We start from the raw sequence: 24,476 nt of genomic DNA, 5'->3' as shown, positions 1-24,476 counted from the left end.
CCATTTCCTTCCCACTCTTCCCCTCCCTTCCTTATCTATGTCTTAGCTCTTGCACTATCTGAAATGTCGTCAGGTCGAGTACGATAGTTAATTTCACATCCTTACTGTTCATGGCCTGTAAGAATGTGGTTGTATTTTCCCTTGTTCCCTCTCTTGCCTTGAAGCGTTTTGAAACACATTGTGTATAGGTGCTATATAAATAAATAAACAATCATATTAAAGTAATTGCCCAAGGGATATCAAGAACAAAAGTCCCCATCAGAGTGGTGGAATCGATGGCCAAAACCAGAGATATTATGGGAGTGATCTCCCTTGTTACAATAGACACAATAGACCACAAGGAGAAAATCCAGGAATATATTTATATATTGTCACCATATGAAGAATAAAGTTCTTTGACAGAGATCCTTAGCCTGTGTGTTTGAGTGGTGATTGATATTCGAGGAGGAGTGCTGCCATGAGCTGAATAGAATCAGCTTCTTTCTTTTTATATATATAGTACAGCTCGCAGTAGCGGCCATGTAGTTATGGTTAAGTTGCTCATCTCATGGGAAGACCTCTTTTTGGGCGGCTTATAATTTTGCTCCCCCTGGACGAATCCTCACCAAGCTGTGCAAAAAAAGTAAATGGCCCACTCTGAATTTTTCTGGTGAGGTTTCGTGGAGGGGGGGCAAAGTTGTAGGGGGTCCCTAAAAACGTTTTTTCCCATAGACTGAATAGAGAAAAACTTTGCGCAGACCTAAAGGATTTTCACCAAGTTTGTGGCAGGAGCGGTGGCTTGGTCCCGAAAGCGTGCTTTTGTAAATTTGGTCCAGTACTTTCTTTAAAAACAGCTAAAATGTACGCCTCTAAAAAATAGTGATATCTGGTTCCGTTCTGCAGTCCCATTTCCTTGTTCGCTCTGCGGTCCAACTTCTCATTGGCCTGGAGTGTGGCGTGATGTCGGCAAACTTTGGACGCACCCGCTGGTTGGCTGGAGGGAAGCGTGATGTGCGTCATGCCATGTTCTATCCGTGGACAGTGTGGTGCCGAAAGTGTCTGGCAAACATACTTTACTCCATGTGGTGATGGGAAGAAGGGATGGTAAGGTTGGGGGAGTGAGAAATGGTTCATCTGATATATCTCATTAGGTGGAAGAAAACGGTGGTGTGCCTGCAGTATCCATGCGTACTGCGCCAATTCACGGGTACCTCCAGAGGCCAGTACCTTGTGTGGAGAATGCAGGCAGCCTTCATTATGGCACGATAGCTCGTGCAGTGACCTCTTTCCGTGGTGACTGGTGCCAGGTCAATTGCAGAAGGGGAGTGCATTGCACATGAAATTCATATTTGAACATAGCGTGTACTGTGGTGTGTTGCGTGTGGTAAGCCCGTAGCCCCTTACATGCATGGCTGGAGGCCTTGCACCGACAACTTTGTGCCCTGGTTGCAAGTAGGTTTGACATTGTTGTCTTGTGTGTGTGTGTGGTTTGTCAACATTGCATACATTGTTGATTCAATGTGTGTGGTGATTGTTAGCACATCCTACAGTGTTTACTCCATGGCTGGAGCTCAGGGAGTAAACACTCCTGCAGTGTGTCAACTGGGTGCAATGTTCAAATGCTGTGTGCATAGAAGTGGATAGGGTTCAACTGCATATTTTATCGTCTTGGGTAGTGTCCATTGTGCGGAGTGCTGACTACTGTACTGCACTATGAAGTATTGGTTTTGTGCACTTAATAGAGTGCTGGGAGCAGGGCCACTGTTGTGAAGATTTTATGGTACGGTTTGGCAGTAACGCCATAGTATGGGAATGAAAGTGGGTAGGGGTGCCAGAGACTCTGCTATCTTTGTAGATTCTGCTAACTGTTTATGTATATGTTTGTTTGTATACTTATATTGCGCCGAAAGCCCTTGGGCATTATGGTGCGGAAGTTGGGTAGGAGTGCCAATGGCTGTTGTACGTTTGCGGATTGTGGTACTTGGTCACATGTTCGCATGCATGGCTGCATTACATTGCGGTAGGTGTGGCCAAGGCCTAGACTCTTAGGTTAATGGCCAAAGGCAGTAGGCCGTAGGCCATGCACCCAAGAGCCTAGGCCTGGTCCACACCCATCGCAGTCATGCAGTTTTCACTCTGCATCTCTCAGAGGGTGGCGACATTTAAGAATGGTTGTGGAGCACATTTTAGACTTGGTAGCGCACCAGAAGTGAGCTGACATATGTATATTGTTGGTTCCATGGGTGAGGTGATTGTTAGAATATCCTACAGTTCTTGGTGTATGGCTGGAGATGCTGCAGTGACCAGTCTTGCAGTGCGTGCAGTGTTGGAATACTCTCAGTATAGAAGAGGGTAGGGTTGAACTTGATCTTCTATGTGCTTGGGTACTCTCCTTTGTGCAAATTGCTGGGAGACGGCCCAATGTTGTGAAGATTTTGTGGTTTGGTTGGCATTATTGGTGAGGTTAAGTGCATGTGGAGGGGGACTGAAGTGAGAGAGGAGGGTTAGAAGGTGAAGGAGGAGGAGGATTCAATGGAGAAGAAGGAAGTGGAAAGAAGCTGGGGGGGTGAATGGAAGAGGTAGGATTTTAGAGTCTTGCAAAATGAGGGGTAGGTGGTAGTAGAGTGGATTGGGAGGGGAAGACGGTTCCAATGGAAAGGAGCAAGACGTTGGAAGGAGCGGAAGCGGGAAAGGGCACAGGGTGGAGGAGGGGAAAGAAGGAAGGGATCTGCAAATCAGAGAGAACGAGGACGGGTGTAGAAAGTGAGGCGGGAGGATAGATAGGGAGGGGCAAGACAATAGAGGGCTTTGAAGACTAAACAGAGGAAGTAAAATTTAAGCTGGGAGTGAAAAGGGAGCCATCCTAGTGAGTCAAGGGATATGCACAGGTATGCCATGCAAAGAGGCATTGCTGCTAATTTTGGGTTGGAAGGAGTAGAGGCTTTGTGGGGCAGTCTCTGAGTGCAGATTCGGCGGTTCACCTTTGCAGATATGCGGCCTCTTTCACTACTGTTGATGTTGTCGTGGTGCATTACGGAGGACTACATTTGGGTTACATGTCGTGTGGACGTTTGCTCCGTCACCTGAAGAAGTTGATGAATGCGGTGATGCAGATTTTCCCACTGCCAAGGTGATTTTCTCATGCATACCACCAAGAGGAGTATGAGACTATTCCGGTGTCATTTGTCCCCAGCCAGAGCTCAGAAGGTGTCTTATAAACAGAAGCATGTGTGAATTTATGTGCACTGATGGGATGTTCTCCACCCACTATGAGATCATGAATTCGGAATTGGCAATGCTATTTTCTTTTACACTGTGCAAGAAGCATTGACCAGAATTCTGTAAAAATGTAAGGCGGAGAAGAAAACAGCAGCTCATATAAAGAGAAAAAACAAAAAAGGTTCTTTGCAAGCACATAAAAACACAAGAAGAAAAACTCTTTTCTGAGCCACCACTAAAGACCAAATCCCATACCCTGTTTCAACTTTCTTGTCCCCTCCCATTCCTAGCATGATAACTCTGTGGACTATGCTGTAGTTACAGGATTATACGTGTCACATCCAGGCCTTCTCAGGATGACAGCCATGGCAATGGGACTATGGAGGCTAAGGCATTGCTCAATAAGGTTTTGGGTTGTGGTGTGTACACAAAAACTGTGGCAGAAGGTCTGTTTGTACAGAGAAATGCAGAAGCCTATGGTTGAAGTGTGCAAGGTAAGGGGCAGGCATCCTGTTTGTAAGCATGCACTGCATGGGGTAGTTTTACGTTGCTAAGATACATTCAAAGCTGCTTTTGTGCGATATTTTAACGAATTTTGTAGGAAATGGGGTAGTGCGGAAAAAAATTCTGTGAACTGTGCACGGTTAATGGCAGGCATCCTGTTTTTATGCATGCAATGTGTGTACTTGGTTTAGGTTCCTAAAATATATTCAGTGCTTATGAGGGGATAGGTTAGTGCGGAAAAGAAATTGTAGCATTGTCGGAAGGAAAGAAGAGAGTTCCTGTTTGGATACTAAAATGGCTGATATGGGTAAATGAAAACGTTGAAAGCATATACCATTTAAGTGGCATTGGATTGGTAGGTGATGGGAGAAAAAACAGTATGTTTTTTAAGTATGTTATGGACGTTCAGTGGCAGATACCGTGCTCAGAGGCACTTATAACAGAGTTGTAAACATATTGTACAAAAAGTATTCATACCTCTACTTTGTGGTTATGGGTGCCCAGGTGGATGAATGTGGATTCAGAAATCTTGGATAGTTTTACTGAACTTTCTACTGGAGGTGCTTTCAATTTACACGACACTTGCAGTCTGAATGTGTAACGGTACATATGAAGTGTTGTACAGAACTGACAGTGTTAGATGCTGACATCTTGGCTGTGATTGGTGGATGCGTGTGTGACTATTTAACAGTACCGAATGAGGTAGTGCTGGACAAAAAAATAGTGGAAAGGGAAGAAGAACTGCTCCTGCTTTACTGGGGTGATGCCCTCATGGTACTTGGGGAAGCGCACGTGCCACAGTCTGCGCTTCACAGCATGCTCGCCAATGGGAATGGGACTGTGGGGATTATCCAATCAGGTACTAAGGGTGTGGTTCACAGGAAGGGGCGGTAATACTGTTTTTCATTACTCTGCATAGTGAGGCGGCTGACATGGCAAGACGCACGGTGTTGATTTTGGGTGATGCCTTTGTGGTATATCTGCACAGGTATGCCCAGGAAAGAGACTTTGATGGCGATTTCAGTTTGGAAGGAGTGGAGGCATTGTGGTGCGCTCTCGATGCCCACAGTTTCGGCGCTATTCTTGCACTTTGCAGAGAAGAGGCCAGTTTCAGTACTTTTCATGTTGTCGTTGTGCATTATGGCAGCATGCATTTGGATTACGTGGCTTGTTCACATTTGTTCCATCAACTGAAGAGGTTGATGAATGCAGTGAAGAGGCTTTTTCCCACTGCCCAGGTGATTTTCTCAGCCATACCACCAAGAAGAGTATGGGACTATCGTAATGTATATTGTTCTCAGCCAGAGGTTGGAAGGTGTCTCATCAACAGAACCATGTGCGATTTATTGTCCGCTTGTGGGATGTTCTTCTGCAACAATTACATCATTAATTTTCTAAATGCAGAGTTTTTCCATGCAAATGGCATTTCTTTGTCCAGCATTGGTGATGCTCTTTTGTTTGTCCATCTACAGGATGTGTTGAAGAGTTTACGGTAAGAATGTGAGGAGGAGGAGAAAACACAAAACACTATAAAAAACGAAAAAGAGGTGTTTCTCTTGAAGCACCATAAAAAAAAGGATCTTTTCTGAGCCACAACTAACGACGAAATACCCTACCCTGGTTGCAATTTATTCCCCCATGCCCGCACACAGCACAAAAGCCACATCCAGGGCTTTTGAGGATGGCGGGCATGGAAATGGGACTGTGGAGGCTAAGGGATTGCGCACTAACGTTTCTGGGTGTGGTGGCTACGCAGAGGACTGTTGTACAGAACTGATAGTGTTACATGGAGAGCTCTATAATGTGATTGGTGGATATGTGTGCGACTTTTTAACAGTACCCAATGAGGGCGTTCTGGAAAGAAGATAATGGAAAGAGAAGAAGGACTGTTCCTGCTTTACTGAGCCGCGGCACTCGCAGTACTTGGGGAAGCGCATGTGCCACATCTTACCGTTTTCAGTATGCTGCCCATGGGAATCTGACAGTGGGGATTATTGGTACTGAGGGTGTGGTTCACAGGAAGGGATGTTAATACTTTTCACCATTACTGTGCGTAGTGAGCCGGGCTGACATGGTTGACATTACTTGCAAAGGTAATGTAGCATAGCAGAATTGCTCCGCAAATCAATTACAGCTCAAAGCTATGTGGCCCGCTACTCTGATCTGAAAAGCTACAAACAGAATGCAGAGCAGCTCTGCGGTGTGGCCTTTTGTAGGGCTGCTGTGGAGACCTTGCACCCGGAAAAGAGACGTACATCGTTCAAACACATACATACATGTGCAATGGCACATTGTGGGATATTTGTAAGTGTGTATTTTTCCCAATAACACTCTGTAGATTGCAGAACACTGTACTTTCCTGCTGTCCGTGGGTCCAGATCATGTCTGCGAAATAAGGGCCCACGTGCATCGTCGGTGCGGTCGCATGGTGACATCGCAAATGTTCTTGATTGGAACGGCATGCACGCAGGACACGTTTTGGGTGGAATACTTTGTACGCATGTGCGCAGGTGTCCCATGCACACCTTTGGAATATCTGGACTGATGAATAGTGTGCCACACGTGCACCAACCATTTTGGGACAAGTATAATGTTGCTACCCTTCAAGATGGGGTTGTGCTTCATGTCTGTGCCACCTACACTGTTTCTACGCATTGCATGCCATTGCCGCCCCTCTAATTTGAACAGCAAACTGTATGTCTTTGCTAAGCACTTATGTCACTAAGTCATGTACTTTTGTCTGTTTCTCGCAAGCACTTATGTAACTAAGTAAGCTTTCTTAACAGCGTTGCGATGCCCGAGGGCAGTTGTGCGCTTTACAAATGTAAATAAATAAAAAATAAATTGATACTGGCATTTAGTGCAACAAGGTATGTGTATGTTGAAGCAGACCCCGGAAGCTGAACAAGCTGGATGTTTGTAGGATATAGCATGTGGGATGTTTATGTGTACAGCTACCTGTAGGATGTGGGTGGACGCCTCAAACTACTTAACGTTCATCACAAGTTTCTTTGCATATGCTGCACCAGGGCGGTGTTACCAGGAGACAGAGGAAGAGATACGCATGCGCATACTTGTGCAACGGACTAACGTCTGCTCCCACAACTAATTATAGATGATTCACAAGATGCGGACATGCGGTTCGTACTGGTGTCGTAGGGATGCCGCCATTGTGATTGCAGACAGGCTAGGCAGGACACCTTCCTTTTGCTTAATTGCGGTCCTTCCTACCAATACTGTGCGCCACTGAGTCATAACGGGATTTTAAAAACAAAGGAAAAGCCACATATACACTCACCAACAATTTACATATCAACCTTTATTTCCACACATTCATACATACTATTAGGAAAGGGAAAGGGTAGCAGAAGTGGATACATATTGTGGGGAATTCGGGATCTGTACAAGTTGGTTGTGAGGGGAGGAAGGGATTGAGGTATCATCGTAACGTCTCTGATCACACGGAATGTGAGGGGATGGCGGGCTTTGAAATGGGGAAGGGGTACATGTGCAGGTCGGGCAGTGGTATTTCATTTTGCCCATTATATGTTCTTGTACGTAATATTTTAAGGCGGCAAAATTGTTCACCAATTCCTCCATTTTGGCTTCCAGGCTGTCCAGTTTGCTATTTATACAGTTTCTTTCCTTTCCTGTGCCCGTATGCTGTTGTGGAAGGGGTGCCGATTGTGCTGCATTGCTTTCCTTTTTAATATGTTCTCTTAAAGAAAAGAAAATCTGTTAGGTGTACATGAAGCAATAGGTATTAAATATTTCACGTTTCAGACTGCAGTCTGTACCAATGGGGTTACTATCTTAAGTAATTTCGTCATGAGGGAAATTCTCTTCCAGCCACTCCAAGGTGTGTGCCATTGCTGCGTAAAAAGAAAAACGGTATGGTTAACTTCTATTTTATACTGCAGCACCTGTGCAATTACCAGACAAACTTTAGTGTGCTTACTATGTTGTAGTGACGTTCTGGTCTTAGTACTTTCCAGTCCTTACTCTGGCCATTCGTTCTTTGTTCCTATGTAAAGCAGAAGTGCAGTAAGATTGTTGAAGGCAGACGTCACTTCTCTTGTTGCTGCATTCTGTTATGGTGCACTCCCTATGCCTTTGTTCTGTTTGCTTCATAAGTACACAGTTTGCAGGCATACTCTATTTCCCCTTGCAATTCACATACATTGTGCGGTTTGCATATGCTCCTTGTGTTAGCTGAATGGTACCACTAAGTACCCTGCCTTTCTGAGCAGGTTGGATGCCACCCGATGTCTGCGACCAGACGCATACTCTGCGACTGCTGTGCGCATTAACATGACGCCAGCAGGTTCAGTATGTTGTATGGTACATCTTTACAAACTAAGGGTATCCTGGTAAAAACCTATGAAACGTTGTTAAATGGACATTATGGTTAAGTTACGCTACTAAAGACCCATAAAATTCAGTGAAAAAACGTTGTTAAAGGGACGTTATGGTTTAGTTGCCCTACTAAAAAGCTATCAAATTCAGTGCAAAATCTTTTTCTACGTGACATTATACTTACTTTGCAAATGTCATTGATGACATCACTGATGACATCACATATCTGTCCCACTTTTTTCGTTCACTGAAATATCTAGGCCAGATGGTTTTGTTCACTGACAGTCAGAATAATAAAATTAAAAAGGTGCTGAATATCTAGATGTTAACTTTGTCATATGTTCTTAAAGTACTTTCCCTAGGGTTTGATCTCAGCTCATGGTGCACATACATGGGGACTCAAACACACAATTCATTTGTATACATGCAGACAAACTTTAATCCTATTAACAATTTCTGATGACGCTGTTACTTTCTTCCTTACTTTAGTTTCCCTGTATGTGCCTCCGATTTGTATGCATTGTGGGTCTTCATGTGTATTGTTTGTAATAGCACATGTGTGTAGTAAGTCTTCAATTATTAGCTAGTTATTACATGTTTCACATTACACAATCACTTCTGACATCTTTTTACCAACATTATAAACACAACCCCTTGTAGGGACTTTTCATAAAAATCTATTTCAAGTGTGATGTCATCAATGACATTTGTGATGTCATCTTTGATGTCATGGGTGTTAGTCCTTGCAGTGCAGATTGGTGGCGCGAATTATGGTTGCTTAGCTTACCATAACTGGTGTTTTTCGTTTTTACTAGTAACCACAATATGAATACATTGTTATTAGTGCAAAGTAAGTATAATGTCACGTAGAAAAATATTTTGCACTGAATTTGATAGCTTTTTAGTAGGTCAACTAAACCATAACGTCCCTTTAGCAATTTTTTTTCACTGAATTTGATAGGTCTTTAGTAGCGCAACTTAACCATAACGTCCCTTTAACAACGTTTTTCACTGAATATATATATACATCACTGAAGAAGAATTGTTTGACATTTAACCAAGCCTAGAGAAGTCCCTGGGAGGAGTTAAAAGGACTTATCTAAGTAATTGCCAAAGACTATTAGATGTCAGCCTTAAGGCCGAACCTGTTGACCAGGAGAAGGAAGTCATTCTCCTGGTTGCCTTTTTTTAGTTTGCTGAATACCTTTTGTTAGTGGTAGGGCCAGAGTAGGATCGTTTTTGAACAGAGGATGGACTCTTTAGTTTGACAACCACCCTGACGACGAGCACCCGAGTTAGAATTCAGTTAGGTAGAGCAATTCCTTTAGTTTTAGGGAAAGAAAGGTAATTTTCATTTTTTGTTGAATAAAAACCTTGAGTTGAAATGCCATCCATTGTCAGACTCTTTCTTCTGACTTACCACAAGTGGTGCAGCACACAATACTCATGTTAATGGAACTAAAATAAATGAAGAACGCAAACATCACAAAACTAAATCCCCATAAAATACACAGGTTGGTGTACAACTGGATTTCCACATCGTAAAATATATCTTAAGGAGTATAAAACATTTATTTACATGTTTTATACAATTACAATAAGCTCCTGTTTGGAACCACTGAGAACAAAAACGTTGTCTCTGTATTTATATGTGATTGAGGCTGTATATTTTCGTTTTTGATATAATCGTGAAAACTGTTTTGTTTCTCTAGGTTACAAATGAGATTGTTCGACAACTCATGGAACAGAATGGATTCTATAACCTGGAGAAGCCTGGGGAATTTACCAACATCGTGGACATACAGTTCTTAGCAGCTATGATACACCCTGGTGGCGGTCGTAATGACATTCCACAGAGACTGAAGAGACAGTTCTCAGTCTTCAACTGTACTCTACCCTCCAATTCATCAATTGACAAGATCTTTGGTACCAAATAATTACAATTGATTATTTTATTATTCAAAAAGTTGCAATGGTTCAGAGTGATTTAATATACAATGTTCATGTTTTAACACCAGGCCGACCCTCTAGGCTCCCTTTTATCTTACCTCAATTCTGCAGTAATGCCCTTGGTTAGGTCTTTCCACCTCCGAATCTTAAAACCACTCCAACCCGCCTGCCCTTGTACTGTCATTGCAGCATGTGATTTGTCAAACTAATGGACCTTGCCTACTGTAAATGGCATAGGTACTACGGTAGCCAGTGCTGGCTGCCAGCAAATGGATAGTTGCCAAAGAGTGACATTTGTTTACTAGCTTGTCCTTACATTCCAATCCCCTCCACATTCTAAGCATAGTGCCTGAAGATGGCAAAGCTGGAACGGCTATTCCTCAGTGAGTACCACAATACCACTAGACCTATGGGGCACTTCTGTAATTAACAATCACAAATGGGTGGCAAGTCAGTGAACATTGAGTCTCTATTCCACTGGGCCACCCTCCTCCCCCCATTTGCTGGTGCCAGGCTATATTTGAATATATGAGATTTTAGCTTCTGTCCCTTCGCCTAGTGTATCTGCCTAAGCACGCAGAGCACTTAACGTTTTATCACGTATATCCACCATTACTGATTTGTCTCTGTTGTCCTGCTGCTTTTAAAACTCTCAATCTCACACTCCATTTGCTGATAGCGATGCCCTCTAACCAGTCTGTCCTGTCTCTTCCTCTTCCTCTTCTTTACCCCCTCGCCCCCGCCCCCTTGGCCGTTGCTCTCAAGACTTTATCATTCTAAGGTAGGCAGGTATTTCCTCTTTCGTTGTTGCCCGCTATGTGTTTACCATCTATTAAGTAATTGGAATGCAGTCATTTAGCAAAGCTGTGAACATCCCATATCCCACCTCCTCTGCCCTTCTAGTTCCTCCCTCAATTCAATAAACGAAATGAGGCCTCATGTCACTGCTATGAACATCCCAGATCCCAGTGTCCTTTGCCTTTTCCCATCCACTGCCGCCCTTAAATCAAGAACCATAATGCGCCTGTGGATATTCTTAATGATACCCATCTCTTTGCTACTCATCTAAATGCTACCCATTCTTCTGTTCTTCTCTCGTTTGCTTCTTTCAGGGACCAAGAATTCAGCCTCTTGGTTACATAATAAAGCAATTGTCCTTTTATAACGCGCTCAATAGCGGAGACCATTTTCCAAACACCTCTGGCCGATTTCTACCTCCTTTTCCTCCTTTGCACACCCTGCTTTAAAGCAAAACAATTAAAAAAATAAATTTCAAATAAACTCACAATCAGTCAGATCATGACAATCGAAATTACTCACAATGCAAGATTGTATTTTTAGCACATTTATCTTTAGTGCTACCTTTTAAGAGTAAAACCACGTGTATAGATGAGAATGAAAAATGTAGTGGAATCTTGGATTAACCTATAAAAATGCATCTTCAAATCTTGAAATGTGATTCTTTCACTTTCAGTTTACTACAAATAATGTGTGTTATACAAAATGCATCCAACATTTCTGTTTTTATAACCGTTTGTCAACATGTGTTTGCTTATTGGTAATATTTGGATAAAAATCATTAATGGCATTCTGGTCAAAAAAAGAAAGAAATGGCCATTTGCGCCGAATTATCTAAAGGATGCACGTGTTTTAATACTTGACTAAAGGCAATTAGCGTCCCACATTTCTGCTTGTGTAATACGGAATGTAACAAACAGGTTGTAGCCCAACCCATATTAAATAAAGATTCTTTCAGTGAAGATGGGAAATAGACCTGTTCCAAATTTTTATTGGACTCCATTGAATAGAATTCTGAACCAAGGCAAGAAAACTCACCACACACATTGAATTTTCATTTTTTTCTGTTCATGCAATAAGGAATAATGCAAAATAAATGTTTCTCCACTTTTTAATTGTGAATTATAGGACATTCATGTCCTGCTTTAAAGACGGCACAGAAACCAGACTGCCTCAATTTTGCTCCAGTGGAAAAACATTTGTGACATACGGAAAGGGGTGCCAGAAAGCTGACTTTGTGGTTGGCATAAGAACTGAAAATGCTGTGGCATAATCGTCCGACACACTAAATGTAATTTTCTTTCCATTACGCCGATGTAATCCAGCAGTGGCTTTTTGAACTAATTTTCTCCCAATCAGGAGTTCTGTACCATGTCATTTAACTGTGTCACTTTCAAAGCTGGGGTGGCGTAGATATCTTTCTTTTTGCAGCATGAGGGAGTTGGGCTACGTTTGGGCTGCTTTCCTGGCCCCTTTGTGCTAAAATGTAGGTTTCCCTTTCTGGATGCTGTTACCATACAAGCAATTCATTTTTGGAGAGGTGAAGTACCACTGCCAGCATAAAAACATTGTCAGTGGTACTGCACTTCTCCAATCTCAATGTGATTTCTTATGAGGACATCTGTATATTTTAAGTGGTACTGCACCTTTCCAATAAAATTAGTTGTGAGGACATCTGTAAGTTGTAGTTCATTTCTTCTGCTCACAACCTTATTCCATGTTTCCATGGCCCTTGTTTGTTTTATTTTTTGGAGAGGAGCAGTACCACTGACAACATACAGATGTCATAAGACATCTCAGTGGGATTTCTTATGAGGACATCTGTATGTTGTCAGTGTTACTGTACCTATCCAATTAAATAAGTTGTTAGGACATAGACACGTTGTACTTTATTGGACAGGTGCAGTGACGCTGACCACTTACAGGTGACCTTTTATGAAATCACATTGAAGACCAAAACTACAATATAGGTCAACTACGACCAGAGGCTACAATTATACATACAACCAGCTGATGTCAATCCCCACTTGAGCCGTTGTGCTGTCCCTCCTCCCACTTGCACTGTCCCTCCTCCTCCCTTGTGCAGTCCTTCCCTTGCGCTGTCCCTCTTCCACACGATTTGTGCTGTCGCTTCTCCCCCTTGTGCCATCGCTTCTCCCCGTTGTGTTGTCGCTCCTTCCTCCCTCTTATTATTGCTCCTTTCACCCTTGCAGTGTTCCTCATCCCTCCCTACCACTGTCCCTCCAGACCGCCTTGCGCAGTCCCCCCTTGTGCTTTCCCTCCTACCCCTTGGCTTTTTCCTCCCACTTGTGATGTCACTCCTCCTCTGTTGCGCTGTTCCTACTCCCCCTTGCACAGTCCCTCTTCTGTACCTTTTGCTGTCCCTCTTTCCCACCTTGCACTGTCCCTCCTTCCCACCTTGCGCTGTCCCTCCTTCCCACCTTGTGCTGACCCTCCTTCCCCTTACCCTGTCCCTCCCTCCCCCTTACGCTGTCACTCCTCCATCCTCTCGCTGTCTCTTCTCCCTCCCATGTGCTGTTACTTCTTTCCGCCTTGCGCTGTCACTCCGTTGGTCTATTGCTCCTTCCGCCTTGTACTCCTTTCCACCTTCAGCTAGTGCTCCTCCCAGTTGTGGTGTTTCTCCACCCTGTTGCACTGTCGCTACTTCCTCTCTCCTTTCCCCTCTAGCGCTGTTGCTCCTTCTGCCGTCTAGAGCTGTCGGCCCACCCACCTATGCACTCTCGATAAGCCCTCCTGTGCTTTTGCTCCACCCTCCATTTGTGCTGTCACTCCTTCATTCAAATGTTGTATAATGCTCCTGTGTACTTTTGCTGGCCTACCTTTCATCTATTTGAGTTGTTTTGTATTATTTCTCATGTTGTCATTTATTTCTTACTTCTCCCCCCACAGTGGAGCACAGTTGTAGGGTATCAAGGGCTATTTAGGTGCGTAAAAGTAGGAACTGAGACAGCAAGTAGAAACATGGGTTGACCGGTGAACAATGGAAGTACTCTATTTGTGTGAATAGTTGATAATATATAGGCTAACTGTATTGAGAAGTAAGGGTACTTCGTTTTTCTGGAAAGCTCTTAATGCAGGCATCGAGGAGGCAGTGTTACAGGGTTGAAGGGTTACTACAGTTATATGACTTATATGCCTATTTAAAGGTCTGTTTGGTTGTTTTTGATTGTGTATTGGGTGTTGGTGTTAGGGAGGAATGTTTCCTCTCTTTGGAAGTGTTCCAAAGATTTCACAATGCAAATATCTCTGTTTCAGGATTGATAAAAGTGGAGGGGCATGAGTTTAAAATATTAGTGCAATATATAACATCTTTGATGGAAAACCGGCTAATAAGAATTCTCTCTACTGCAGCTGTATTGATACAATAGTTACACTAGTGCTGTTTAATATTGGGGATGGGGAAGCCTTAACACCAGCTAAAAGGGATTATAAACTAAGAAGTGTGTCTGACTTCTTTACAGGAACCACAACTGCTGAAAAAAGGTCAGGGCAATCTTTTCGACAGTTTGGGGTCAACCTGGTCTCTAAGAATAGCATACTGGGCGTTTTAAGGAGGGCGTTTTCTTATGGTGCATAGGGAGTGCACATCTGACAGGATTTTAGAATGGATTGAATCCTTCCAGGTATTCCTCATCTTTGATAATTATATTCCAGCTTCAGCTGCTTCAGAAAATGTTTTTCCTCCACAGAGGGCGCTGTGCGGTAGTGTCCATAACTCAATGTCCCTCGAAGGCCTCCGTCTGATGGTCAACGTCATCCGCAGTATATGTAGCACATGCAGCGCCCATTGGCTTCAGACAGCATGGAGGCATTATCTTTCATCACCTTCTTGATCTCTGCTAGCATGAGCTGCAAGTCCAGTTCCGTGGCTGGAGAGTATTCTAGAGTAATTTGGGATTGCAGGGAGTTAATCTGCGCCACCATAAATTGTTGGTTCTTTTTGGAGGTTTTCTGGGCTTACATGAGGCACTTGATGTCCCCCGAGTGGGTTCCACTCTGTTTGGTGGGCATTTTAACCATTCTGTGCCACTGGCGGACCACCCCGTTCTCCAAAGGCAGTGTGGCATAGACCCAGCTTCCAGTATAGTGATGAACAGGCCTAGAGGATCCCTCTCCAGAGTATGTCTCCTATTACTAAGAGCCACTCTGAGCCTCAGGAGAACAAGTGTCGTTGGTAGATGTAAGTGCGATCAATGAGGGACAGTGGGGGATCTTTCTCAAAGGAGATCTCAAGGCTCACGGAGCATTGAAGGTTGAGTAGATTAGTTGCGGTCATCTCTGCTAACTATGGCTGCCTAGTGGTCATTGCGGAGGGACGTCCAGTCCCCAGCGTGGATCCGAGTGTGATGGTATGTACCTACCTTACTAAGGTTCTCATTTGTCAGCCCTGAATGTCCAAAGAATTGCATTCAATCTCCAAAAAAAGACCCTAACTGACCCTGCCACTAAATAAACTAACTTAAGTTAGCAGAATGACTCCCTTCTCCTAAAGTGCTTCTAGTACCAGTCTTTAATATACAATCCGCAAATATAATATGATAGGTTATTTATAACGCGCTTAATACCCAGAGGTTTCTAAGCGTGGACCCGGGGATCCAACCTGTGTTGCTCCGTGTCGTCTCGCTTCCAAGCCCCTCTTTTTTGTATTCATACTTTTTCCCACCCCCAAAACTACTATTCCCATTCCCAACTACATATATAAAGTTTAAAAGGATTTTTTTTCCATAGATGTTTTGGGTTCATCAAAAATTCTATTAATTGTTTTGTATCCAATATAATCACTGCATACCATGTCTACAACCACATTTGAGCTCACTGCACCCTTCATAGAGGAAAAATATAAATTTTCATATCAGTCTTTGTCCCACGCACAAGGGCAGTCCAGCACCAAAATGCTAGGCAATTTTCCTCTGAACAAGATTACCGCCAGCAACTCCAGACACATATTTCGGCCAAAGTGAAGGAGGCCAATGATCCCCTTTGTGGCACCCGTTCAGCACCTGTTGCGCACAATGGAAGCACAGGGCGAAAGCCATTGCTCATGAGGGAAAAATGTTGGGAGGAATACATTCACCACATTCAACAGCTGAGGAATGGTGCAGAGCTCTGTGACCAGACCCATGAGCACACGCTTCCCCTCCTTGCAGCGTGCATATCTGCCTTCCATGTCTCCTCTCTGGGTCCGATAGCCCCAGGGCCCAAGATGAATCAGGCTGGGGGCATGAGTCACTGTGCAGGTCTCGGCCCCTTGCTGCCCGGGCTGGCTCACAGAGAAAACCCACCTGCACGTCGGAAGCGTATGTCTCAAGTCCCAGTCGCCATCTTGGATCACTCTCTGTGTTGTCGTCGGACCCTTGTAATCACCCGTATCAGGCTCAGGAGTTGTCCATGCTAGGACCGGCGCACTTCATGGGGTGTCAGAGGACCCTCATAGAGGAGCCCCGTTGTTGGCCTCCCCTCCTCAGGCAACCCGGGCCTTGCTAGGCCACAGATTCACAGAGGTCTTTTGGGAAGCGTCCTCACTGTGTCCCTGGTAAACTACACCCTGTCCCATCCCAATTGTAATTTTTGGCGGATTTACTGCTGGCTTGTTGCTGGAGGCAAATCCTCCATTTTACCTCCAAAAAGCAGCGGATTTACTGTGCAGTTATTCCGACCAATGGTAAATTTGCCAAAAATCCCCACAGTGTCCTATGGATGAAAAAAAATGGGGATTGACACTGCTCTGCCACCACTTGTAATTCTGGGGTAAACCCACAGGACCCAGTGATGGTAACAATAACTGATTGTGGTGGTAATTTGGCAGATTTACGGACAAATTTGCCACCTAAGTCAGAATGAGGCCCAATAAATGTAGGCAATTTATCATACATGCAGCAAATTTGCCTGTATTGTCTACCATAATGTATAATGACAAGACACTGCTTTCTGGCTTCCATTCACAACTGCTAGATCATGGTACTTGCACACTATAAAGTAAGGGTGAAAGTACATTTGTCGTTTGATCTTGACACAATATGAACTGGTTCACAATAAGTTTCCACAGTTAAATTGCAGAAAGCAACGTCCTTCAATCATATTTCATGACTTGAACAGGGCAATGATACCACAACATGGCCATCCTCCATTTGGCCAGAAAAAGGCCAAGCTAGCCCGAGCAAACTCTTAAAACTCTTTGGTAGATCACCAGTGAAGAGCAACACGCCGCCAGGGGGGTAAATGGTATGGGCTCCCCTGCCAGTTCCTCAATAACTTTATTAATTCCCCACCAAATCTCTATAATATGTGGGCAGGGATATAGAATTGGGTACGCCCTTGTTTTTGTTGGGGGTGGTCAAAGCTGTATAATGGGGAGAGCTATAATGTAGTCCAGGACAAAGACAGATTGATTACCCCTCTCTGTGCCTAGCTGTTTCTTTAGCTGACTCTTTAAATAATAAGCACACATATCTTTTTGGCGTATATTTTTTCACATCACCCAGAAATGCTGGTGGCACCTCACATCACGGGACAGCCGCCGTCAGAACAAGCTACAAGATACTGTAGAGACACCGAAAACAAAAAATAAGTGGGTTTCATCGTGACACCCCCACTCGGTCTTCACCAGCATTTCCAGTTGATGTGAAAGAATATACACCAAAAAGATATGTGTGCTTATCATTTAAAGACTGTAAAATAACACTGGATGCTACAAGCTAAATTCATCAGTGTGCAAGCTCAGAAGTCCCAATAAATATTATATGGACAACAGATTACAAAATCTACAACTGGGGAATGAAATTCAACTTCTTGAATAAATTGCTTTTGTCCTGAAGATGGCCCAATAATCAGATCAAGTGACAACCCATGAGAGGGTGTAGTACACGTTGCAAGGGCCGACGCATATGTCGACCATAAAGGGAATCTAACATGTCTTTCCCTATCTCGTGTGCATAACTGAATAATTGTTATGGTTTTGAAGAAAAGCAAATTAAGTTACCCCATATATGTAGAATAAATGTTGTATGAACGTGGTGAATGATGATTAGAAAATATTTGATTATATATTTTTTATTATGTTTTTATGAAAAAGAAATAAAGAAAACTGTTTTGCAATAAAAGCTGTGTGATATAGAGAAATGCCAAAGTTGATATAGGTGGTCTATCTACCCTATGATAAAGTCGAGTCTGATCATTTAGCCTGTTGTGTAGAAGGGACCGTTAGATATGTGGGCAGGTCCCTGCCAGATGCAAATAACCGTACATGTTGCAACATACATATAGAACAGCTATCCAGCGCTTCTGTAAAAAAAAAAAAAAAAGAAAACTCTTATGCAGACTGTGATCATGGTGTACCCTTTGTACATACTTTAACTGAAGTAGTTTATATTTCTAATTTATTGGCACTTCTTTTGTTTGTCGACAAATAATTAGTTTCTGCGTCTCCTCAATCACAATCCCCAGGCCACACTTTCATGCCTCTTTAACTGTTAAGGTGGGGGTCTCCCCCTAGGTAATCACTGCTGTATAGAAACTGGAATGCAACCTATCCTACCTTCCGTTGAGCTGCTCAGCTCCAGGTGCCGCATGGCCAAGGCTGCACGGAGAATGCCATCTAAGGGACACCAAAAGTGTGCTTCATTTAAAAGGAAACTGAACCTTATTCATTTTCTGTACCAAATAACTGCTCATATATGTATAAGGGGGCCATATAGTAACCAGATGACTGTTTAGAGACTGTGCATATGGGATTCTGCAACTCCTGGTTTAGCAACCATAACGCACAACCTGTGTGCCACTGAAATAGCATTCACTTCTTCTGGGATAATAATTACCTGGTTGTTCTGTGACTTTATAAAAGAACTTGCCCTTCTGTCTCGTTCCTCTACTTGGCCATAGAACTCTTCTATGACTTGCAACATCCCTATAACACACGAAAGGGAGTACTTCATCCTAAATATTACATAGATGCATTTATATAGATATTGAAGAATGTCATGGACTATAAGTAAATAATTAGCAGGCTGTCATACGGATATTGCAGGTGACCATGCATTATGAAATAATAATGTTCACATAGATCCATAAATTCAAACGACGGATGCTCCAGGCCTACTGTTAACTGCCCATTCGTTCTTGACTTTTTATTTACAGTCTGTACAAGAAAAGCAATACAGTGGGTCTTAAAGAAAAGCCAGTGTGCAACAGCAGGGGCAGGAGCAACTGGGAACAGGAGCGGTGATAAGTGATAACAAAAACAACTAAGGGAAGGAGGAAGTGTAGTGGTTTACCATAATGGGTGATCAAATATGGGTTTCAATTAGTTGACCTGAGAAGTTGTGTACATCACAATTCAGTTTGCCTTAATTCCATTGGGTGCTCGATATTCATTGTATTGCAAATATGCCTATTTGCAACTATTCTGCTTTTGTGTTCTGTATGAGCCATTGTGACATTGTCTTCCGATTTTGTTTAAAATAATTTAAGAGACCAGCCCATCAGATAATTTGTAAACGTGTTTCATTCCTTTGGACCAAGGCCAACAACCTTGAATTTTAAGGAAAATAGTCTAAAATATGTTTGACGGTGAGTGCTACCCGTCTTGTTAAACTATATCTTTCCATAATCTGTCTTAGTTTTGTTAATATTAAATGCTTGAATTAACACTTCTACACATTTCTTGAGGAGGTGAACGTTTAAATAATCTACTTTGCATTTTCTAGGTGTGATTGGAGTAGGGCACTACTGTGTCCAACGTGGTTTTTCAGATGAAGTGAGAGCCTCGGTTTCTAAACTCGTGCCTTTAACCCGGAGTGTTTGGCAGATGACCAAGGTGAAAATGCTACCAACCCCAGCCAAGTTCCATTATATCTTCAACTTGCGTGATCTGTCCCGCATCTGGCAGGGAATGCTGAATTCTACTTCTGAAGTCATCCATGGTTCAAATGTAAGTTAAGATCAAATTCGAAACAAATTGTACTCAAACGTGTTGATAGTCCAGCTGCTTAATGTCTGTGCTCACATCATCATGCATCTACTGGCCATTTATATGGAGCATCTTGACCCTTATAGCGATGTCGGCACTCGTTTTAGTGATAGACACATGGTTAATTTTCACGGACACATTTTTCTTAGGAGAAGCTGCAAAGTCACACAGTCTTCTGGGTCTAGATGGGGATCGGATTTGGTTCTATTTTTGTAGCTTTTCCTTTTTTCCAGGGGCGTACCATTGATATTCTTCTACTAATGCAGCGCGGGTAAGAAGAGAGGTTGCCAACACTTACTCCCTGCAGCTATTAGGAATCTGCGAGAGGGTAGGGCAGGTATAATGGGTTGTGTCTGCTGGAAGCAAAGAATGCCACCTTCAGCCTTCTTTACATTCGGGGCATGGTTCTTTCCCTGCAATGTATGAACCAGGGGTCACAAGGGCAGTATCACTGGCACCCTTGGGGACTGCCAAAATTACGCCTATGCACACGATCACTAAATAGTAGGGTAAACTGTGTGGCCCTTCCTAATGAGAGCTGGTTGTGGGAACAGTTTAAACAAATTGGATTTTTGCAATGCACTGTATGGAGGCTTGCTTTCCAGAAGCATTTACACAATCTAAGGATTATAGAACAAGGTGATCAAGCTAATCAATGAAAGCAAATTAAGAGACCACAAAACTCGTTTCTTCTCTCAACTTCACTTGCTGTCGGTTAAATGGTAAGTATATGGGGCCTAATTACAAGTTTGCTCGGGCAGGAAAAAATGGACAGTAATTCTGTTACTGCCACTTTTCCCGCACCAGCAAAATATAGATCTGGCCAGATTTCCCGCCAGCGGAATTACTGTGTGGTAAATCCGCCGATTTTCAAAGGAAACGCAGAGATTAACCTCCAGCTTGTTGTTGGAGATAAATCCACCACTTTACCTCCAAAATCCACCAGATTTACTGTTGGAATACCACCAAACACATAATGAGGCCCTTTGCTGTATATTCATTTATTCATGTAGTTGTTTTCTTGAGCGCCTTACGGTCACTTGATCGAGAAATCCATGGTAATGCACCCACGTGCAAAGCTTTACTCCTACCAGGAGGATCAAATCTGAACTTTACTGCCCTGCGTAGGTTGAAATTGATAAAGAAAAAGAACAGGAGGAGGAACAGCCTACAGAAGCACACGCTTGAGTCAGCTCACAGAAGAAATTGCTGAAAGCTCCACCTTTGAATTTAGGAAAAATACAAAACCTGGATAGCCACCAAAGCCTTTTTTCAAATCCACATCTTTGCAGATGTCTAAGATCACCAATTGTTGCTATCATACCTTACACATTGTGCTGAAGTTGCTCTTTGGAAACAAGTGTCACAATGCAACCCTCCACACTATAGACATAGCTATAACCATCTGATAACAAATACTCTTCCTTGAACTCATTTCCGTTTGACATCTGGGAGTCTCTCAACTCATTACCTTTAAACAGAAGGTGAAGACATGTATTTATTTTTAACTTCTATTTTATTTATTATTTTTCTATAACAAATCACCCAGACTTTAAACAGTAATAAAACATCTGAACAAGAAATTAAACAATTCCTGAAAGGAATTGACATAATTAAATGATAAATCGGACTGCAAAAAAGAATTAATAAAGTTGCCATTTTGCATCTTGACACAGTGAAAAATGTGAACTGTTGTTGCCTGGCACCCCAGAGGGGCTGACTGTGAAAATGTATAGGCTATCGTATCCTTCATAAAAGTTGCTTCCGGTTCACTGTGTTGGGCGACTTTAATCTTGATTTTAATGATGTCAATTACTCAGAGGCTTTAGCGTGGCATGGTGCAATGGAAAATGTAAGCTTCAAGTTTCTAAATAATCCCTGCACTCATGTTAGGGGTCGTGCCATTGATTGGGTTGCTACCTGGACCCAGAATTCTGGTCGGACCATGGCACTATACATTTCGTGGGCACACAAATCACCATTTTCCTTACTCCAAATTTTAGAATGAGTCCATACATCCAAAGGGCAAAATTAGTAAAGTGTTTACGTTCTAAGGGCAGTTAAAGAATTAAACTGCAATCCCTGTTCTAGTTTTTGCTCTCCAGTCCAGGACTCTCTGTCTGCCTACCTCTGGGAAGTGATTGATAAAGATATTGCTATAGGGACCATTCCAGTCCATGGTGAGGTCTCAGTATAGAACTCACGGGGCAATTGTGGAAATGGCATAGGGATCTGGAATCTGAATGTTTCACCTCTGAACAAGGATCCCTTTATGTCTTTGATGAAGTTAGAGAGTAAGAATTTCCTACAGGAAAATCGTAACTCAGTGTCAGACCAGTTTCTTTCGTAACTCACTGTCAGACACGTTTCTTTCGTGACTCACTGTCAGACCCATTTCTTTTATAGGATCTGCTGGAGGCAATCATCAGTGCTAAAAGTATTCTAGGCATCTCATGAAAAGAAGAATCAGCAGAAGAAGGTCTGTTAGCTGGAGAAGACACTTGCAGCTGATTAGAAAAACTTTGCAGACTCACAAAGGGATGTCGACCTAATAGTGCTAAAAAATGCAGGGCTGATCTTGAGGAAAACTCGACAAGTCGCCAGAGACTGAGGTATATTTTACTAGGCAGGTCTTTTGGGTATAGAGTGAAAAGCAAGGCATCTGCTTGCAAATAGGGTGAAAACGTATCAAGGACAATTATTTCAATGAAGTCGGAGGCATTTGGGGTTAATGAAGCATATTTGAAGTTTCACAGGCATCTCTATAACGCAACTTCCTTCTGTCAGATACAGGACTAGTGATCTTTTCAAGCATTGACGCCTCGTTGTTGAAGATGGCAGGCAGGGACAGAATGGATGCAGCGGTAATGGTTATTGTAGCGGTTGATGCAGCAATTAAGTCGATATATCCAGACAAAATTCTAGGTACCAATTATTTCCTGGCCAGATTCTTCCATTGTTTTCTGTCCTCCCTCTCCCCTTTTCAATGAATTCATCTGCAGAGAGGAATTCCCTGAATGGACGTGTACTCTCTTGGTGTAATTCCAAAGTCTAATAAAGACTGCACAGAACGTACAAACTGTAGGCCCATTGTGTTCTCAAAGCAGTTTTACTAGGGGAAGCTATTGCAGAAACAATATAAGGATATTGTGCATGCATGTTGTAAGAGGGAGTGGGTAGTGATGCCTATATTTATTGAGGCAGAGAAAGCATTCCATAAGGTCAAATGGCACTACATGAAATTCACCCTTCAAAATTTCGAAATTGACACACAGATCTTGTCCCTGTTTGAATGCAAGTCTGCACATTGTCACAAATGGCATACAGTTGGAAGCAGATATGTTGCTAGGGGGGCTGAGGGGGCTATAGCCCCGGGTCTTTTGGTTGTAGCCCTGGATAGAAGCTCAGGAGCTACAACCAAAAGGTTATCCCCAGATCTTTTCCAGACCTAGCAACACCCATGGTTGGAAGCTCTGAAACTGGGAAGGAGAATACAGCAGTGATGCCCCCTTTGACCGCAGCTATTTAATCTATTACAGGTTCAGAGAGGACTGGTATGGTGGCTTATCAGTACCTATTTCAGATGAAATTTGGAAATGTGTTTGTAAAAGTGTGACGAGACGTAGATCTTACTTGCATCTATGTTACACCATGCAAAAGATCATGCTTCCTAATTACCAGTCTTCTGCTAAAATGCATACACTGTTCCAGCTAGATTCCAGTGCTTGCTGGTCCTGCTTGGGGCACATGTTTTGGAGGTATGCAAGGGTCACTGTTTTCAAGGTTTACGTCTTTGATAAAGTTTCACTGGATACTTACCACGCACTGTTCGCTGAATCAGGGACCCTCAACTATGTACCTGCATCATTGGAGATATCCTTCCCCACCAAGTCTTGGGATTATGGGCCTAGACCAGTGCGTGCGCAACAAGACATTTTGAAAATGTGGAAATCCTAAAAGAAACTATAAGAAACTTAGAACTGTGTTGATTGCATGGTCCATCTTTATTAAGAGGGATACACTTGACATCTCTGAGGGTGTCTAGGGGCATTTTAACAAGCTCTACACTTATTTCAACCATTTAATTCTGGTGTCCACCCTAATTGCACTTTGAAGAATGTTTTCTAGTTTCGAAAGTCTATCTTGTGGAATAAGATCAGTAACCTGACCTTGTCAAGGGGGAATATGAAGCCCTCTCATCCTGGGTTGGAAGGCCTGCCAAGGTGTACACCAAAGCCAGTCCTACCCCATAGGGGGACAGTGGCAGTTGAGAGGGCCCCGATTCCTGTCCCCTCCCCAAGTCCCTGTATGTATATTATTGTTATCACCTTGTATTACCTCATACCTCTGCAAACAAATGCTTGCCAGTCCTTTTCTTATCATCCCAGGCAGCCACAGACATTTGGGCTCTAGGTGGACTACCCACAAGAGTATAAGCAATGAGACCCTTCAGACAGACCATTTCAGTCATCCGAGTTCTCTGTTCAGCAGAAAAAGAGCTGCCAAAAAGGGAAGCAGTGGATCTGCGTGGCTGACAAATGTCAAGAGCAAACACCCGCTCCATCTATAACCGTGGAGCCACACAAAGGGTACCTGTACAACTGTTTTTCGGAGCGGCTCTTTGCAAAACCTAACAAACTCACAAAATGTACCCAGGGCTTCAAAGCAATGTAGCCCCCTAACA

At 43.1% G+C, this 24,476-nt stretch overlaps 1 protein-coding gene across 1 annotated transcript in view; it reads left to right on the top strand.

Moving 5' to 3' along the window:
• Positions 1-24,476, top strand: part of DNAH5 (dynein axonemal heavy chain 5) — a 4,235,244-nt gene that overhangs the window by 2,628,978 nt on the left and 1,581,790 nt on the right. The window contains exons 49-50 of the mRNA XM_069613779.1: positions 9,771-9,984; positions 19,530-19,753. Coding sequence (XP_069469880.1) covers positions 9,771-9,984; positions 19,530-19,753 — 438 coding nt within the window. The remainder of the gene's footprint in view (positions 1-9,770; positions 9,985-19,529; positions 19,754-24,476) is intronic.

The sequence above is a fragment of the Ambystoma mexicanum genome, chromosome 5p (genome assembly GCF_040938575.1).
Source record: "Ambystoma mexicanum isolate Mex_15411 chromosome 5p, UKY_AmexF1_1, whole genome shotgun sequence".
In the NCBI taxonomy this organism is placed as follows: domain Eukaryota; kingdom Metazoa; phylum Chordata; class Amphibia; order Caudata; family Ambystomatidae; genus Ambystoma; species Ambystoma mexicanum.
This window is presented reverse-complemented; position numbering and strand designations above follow the sequence as displayed.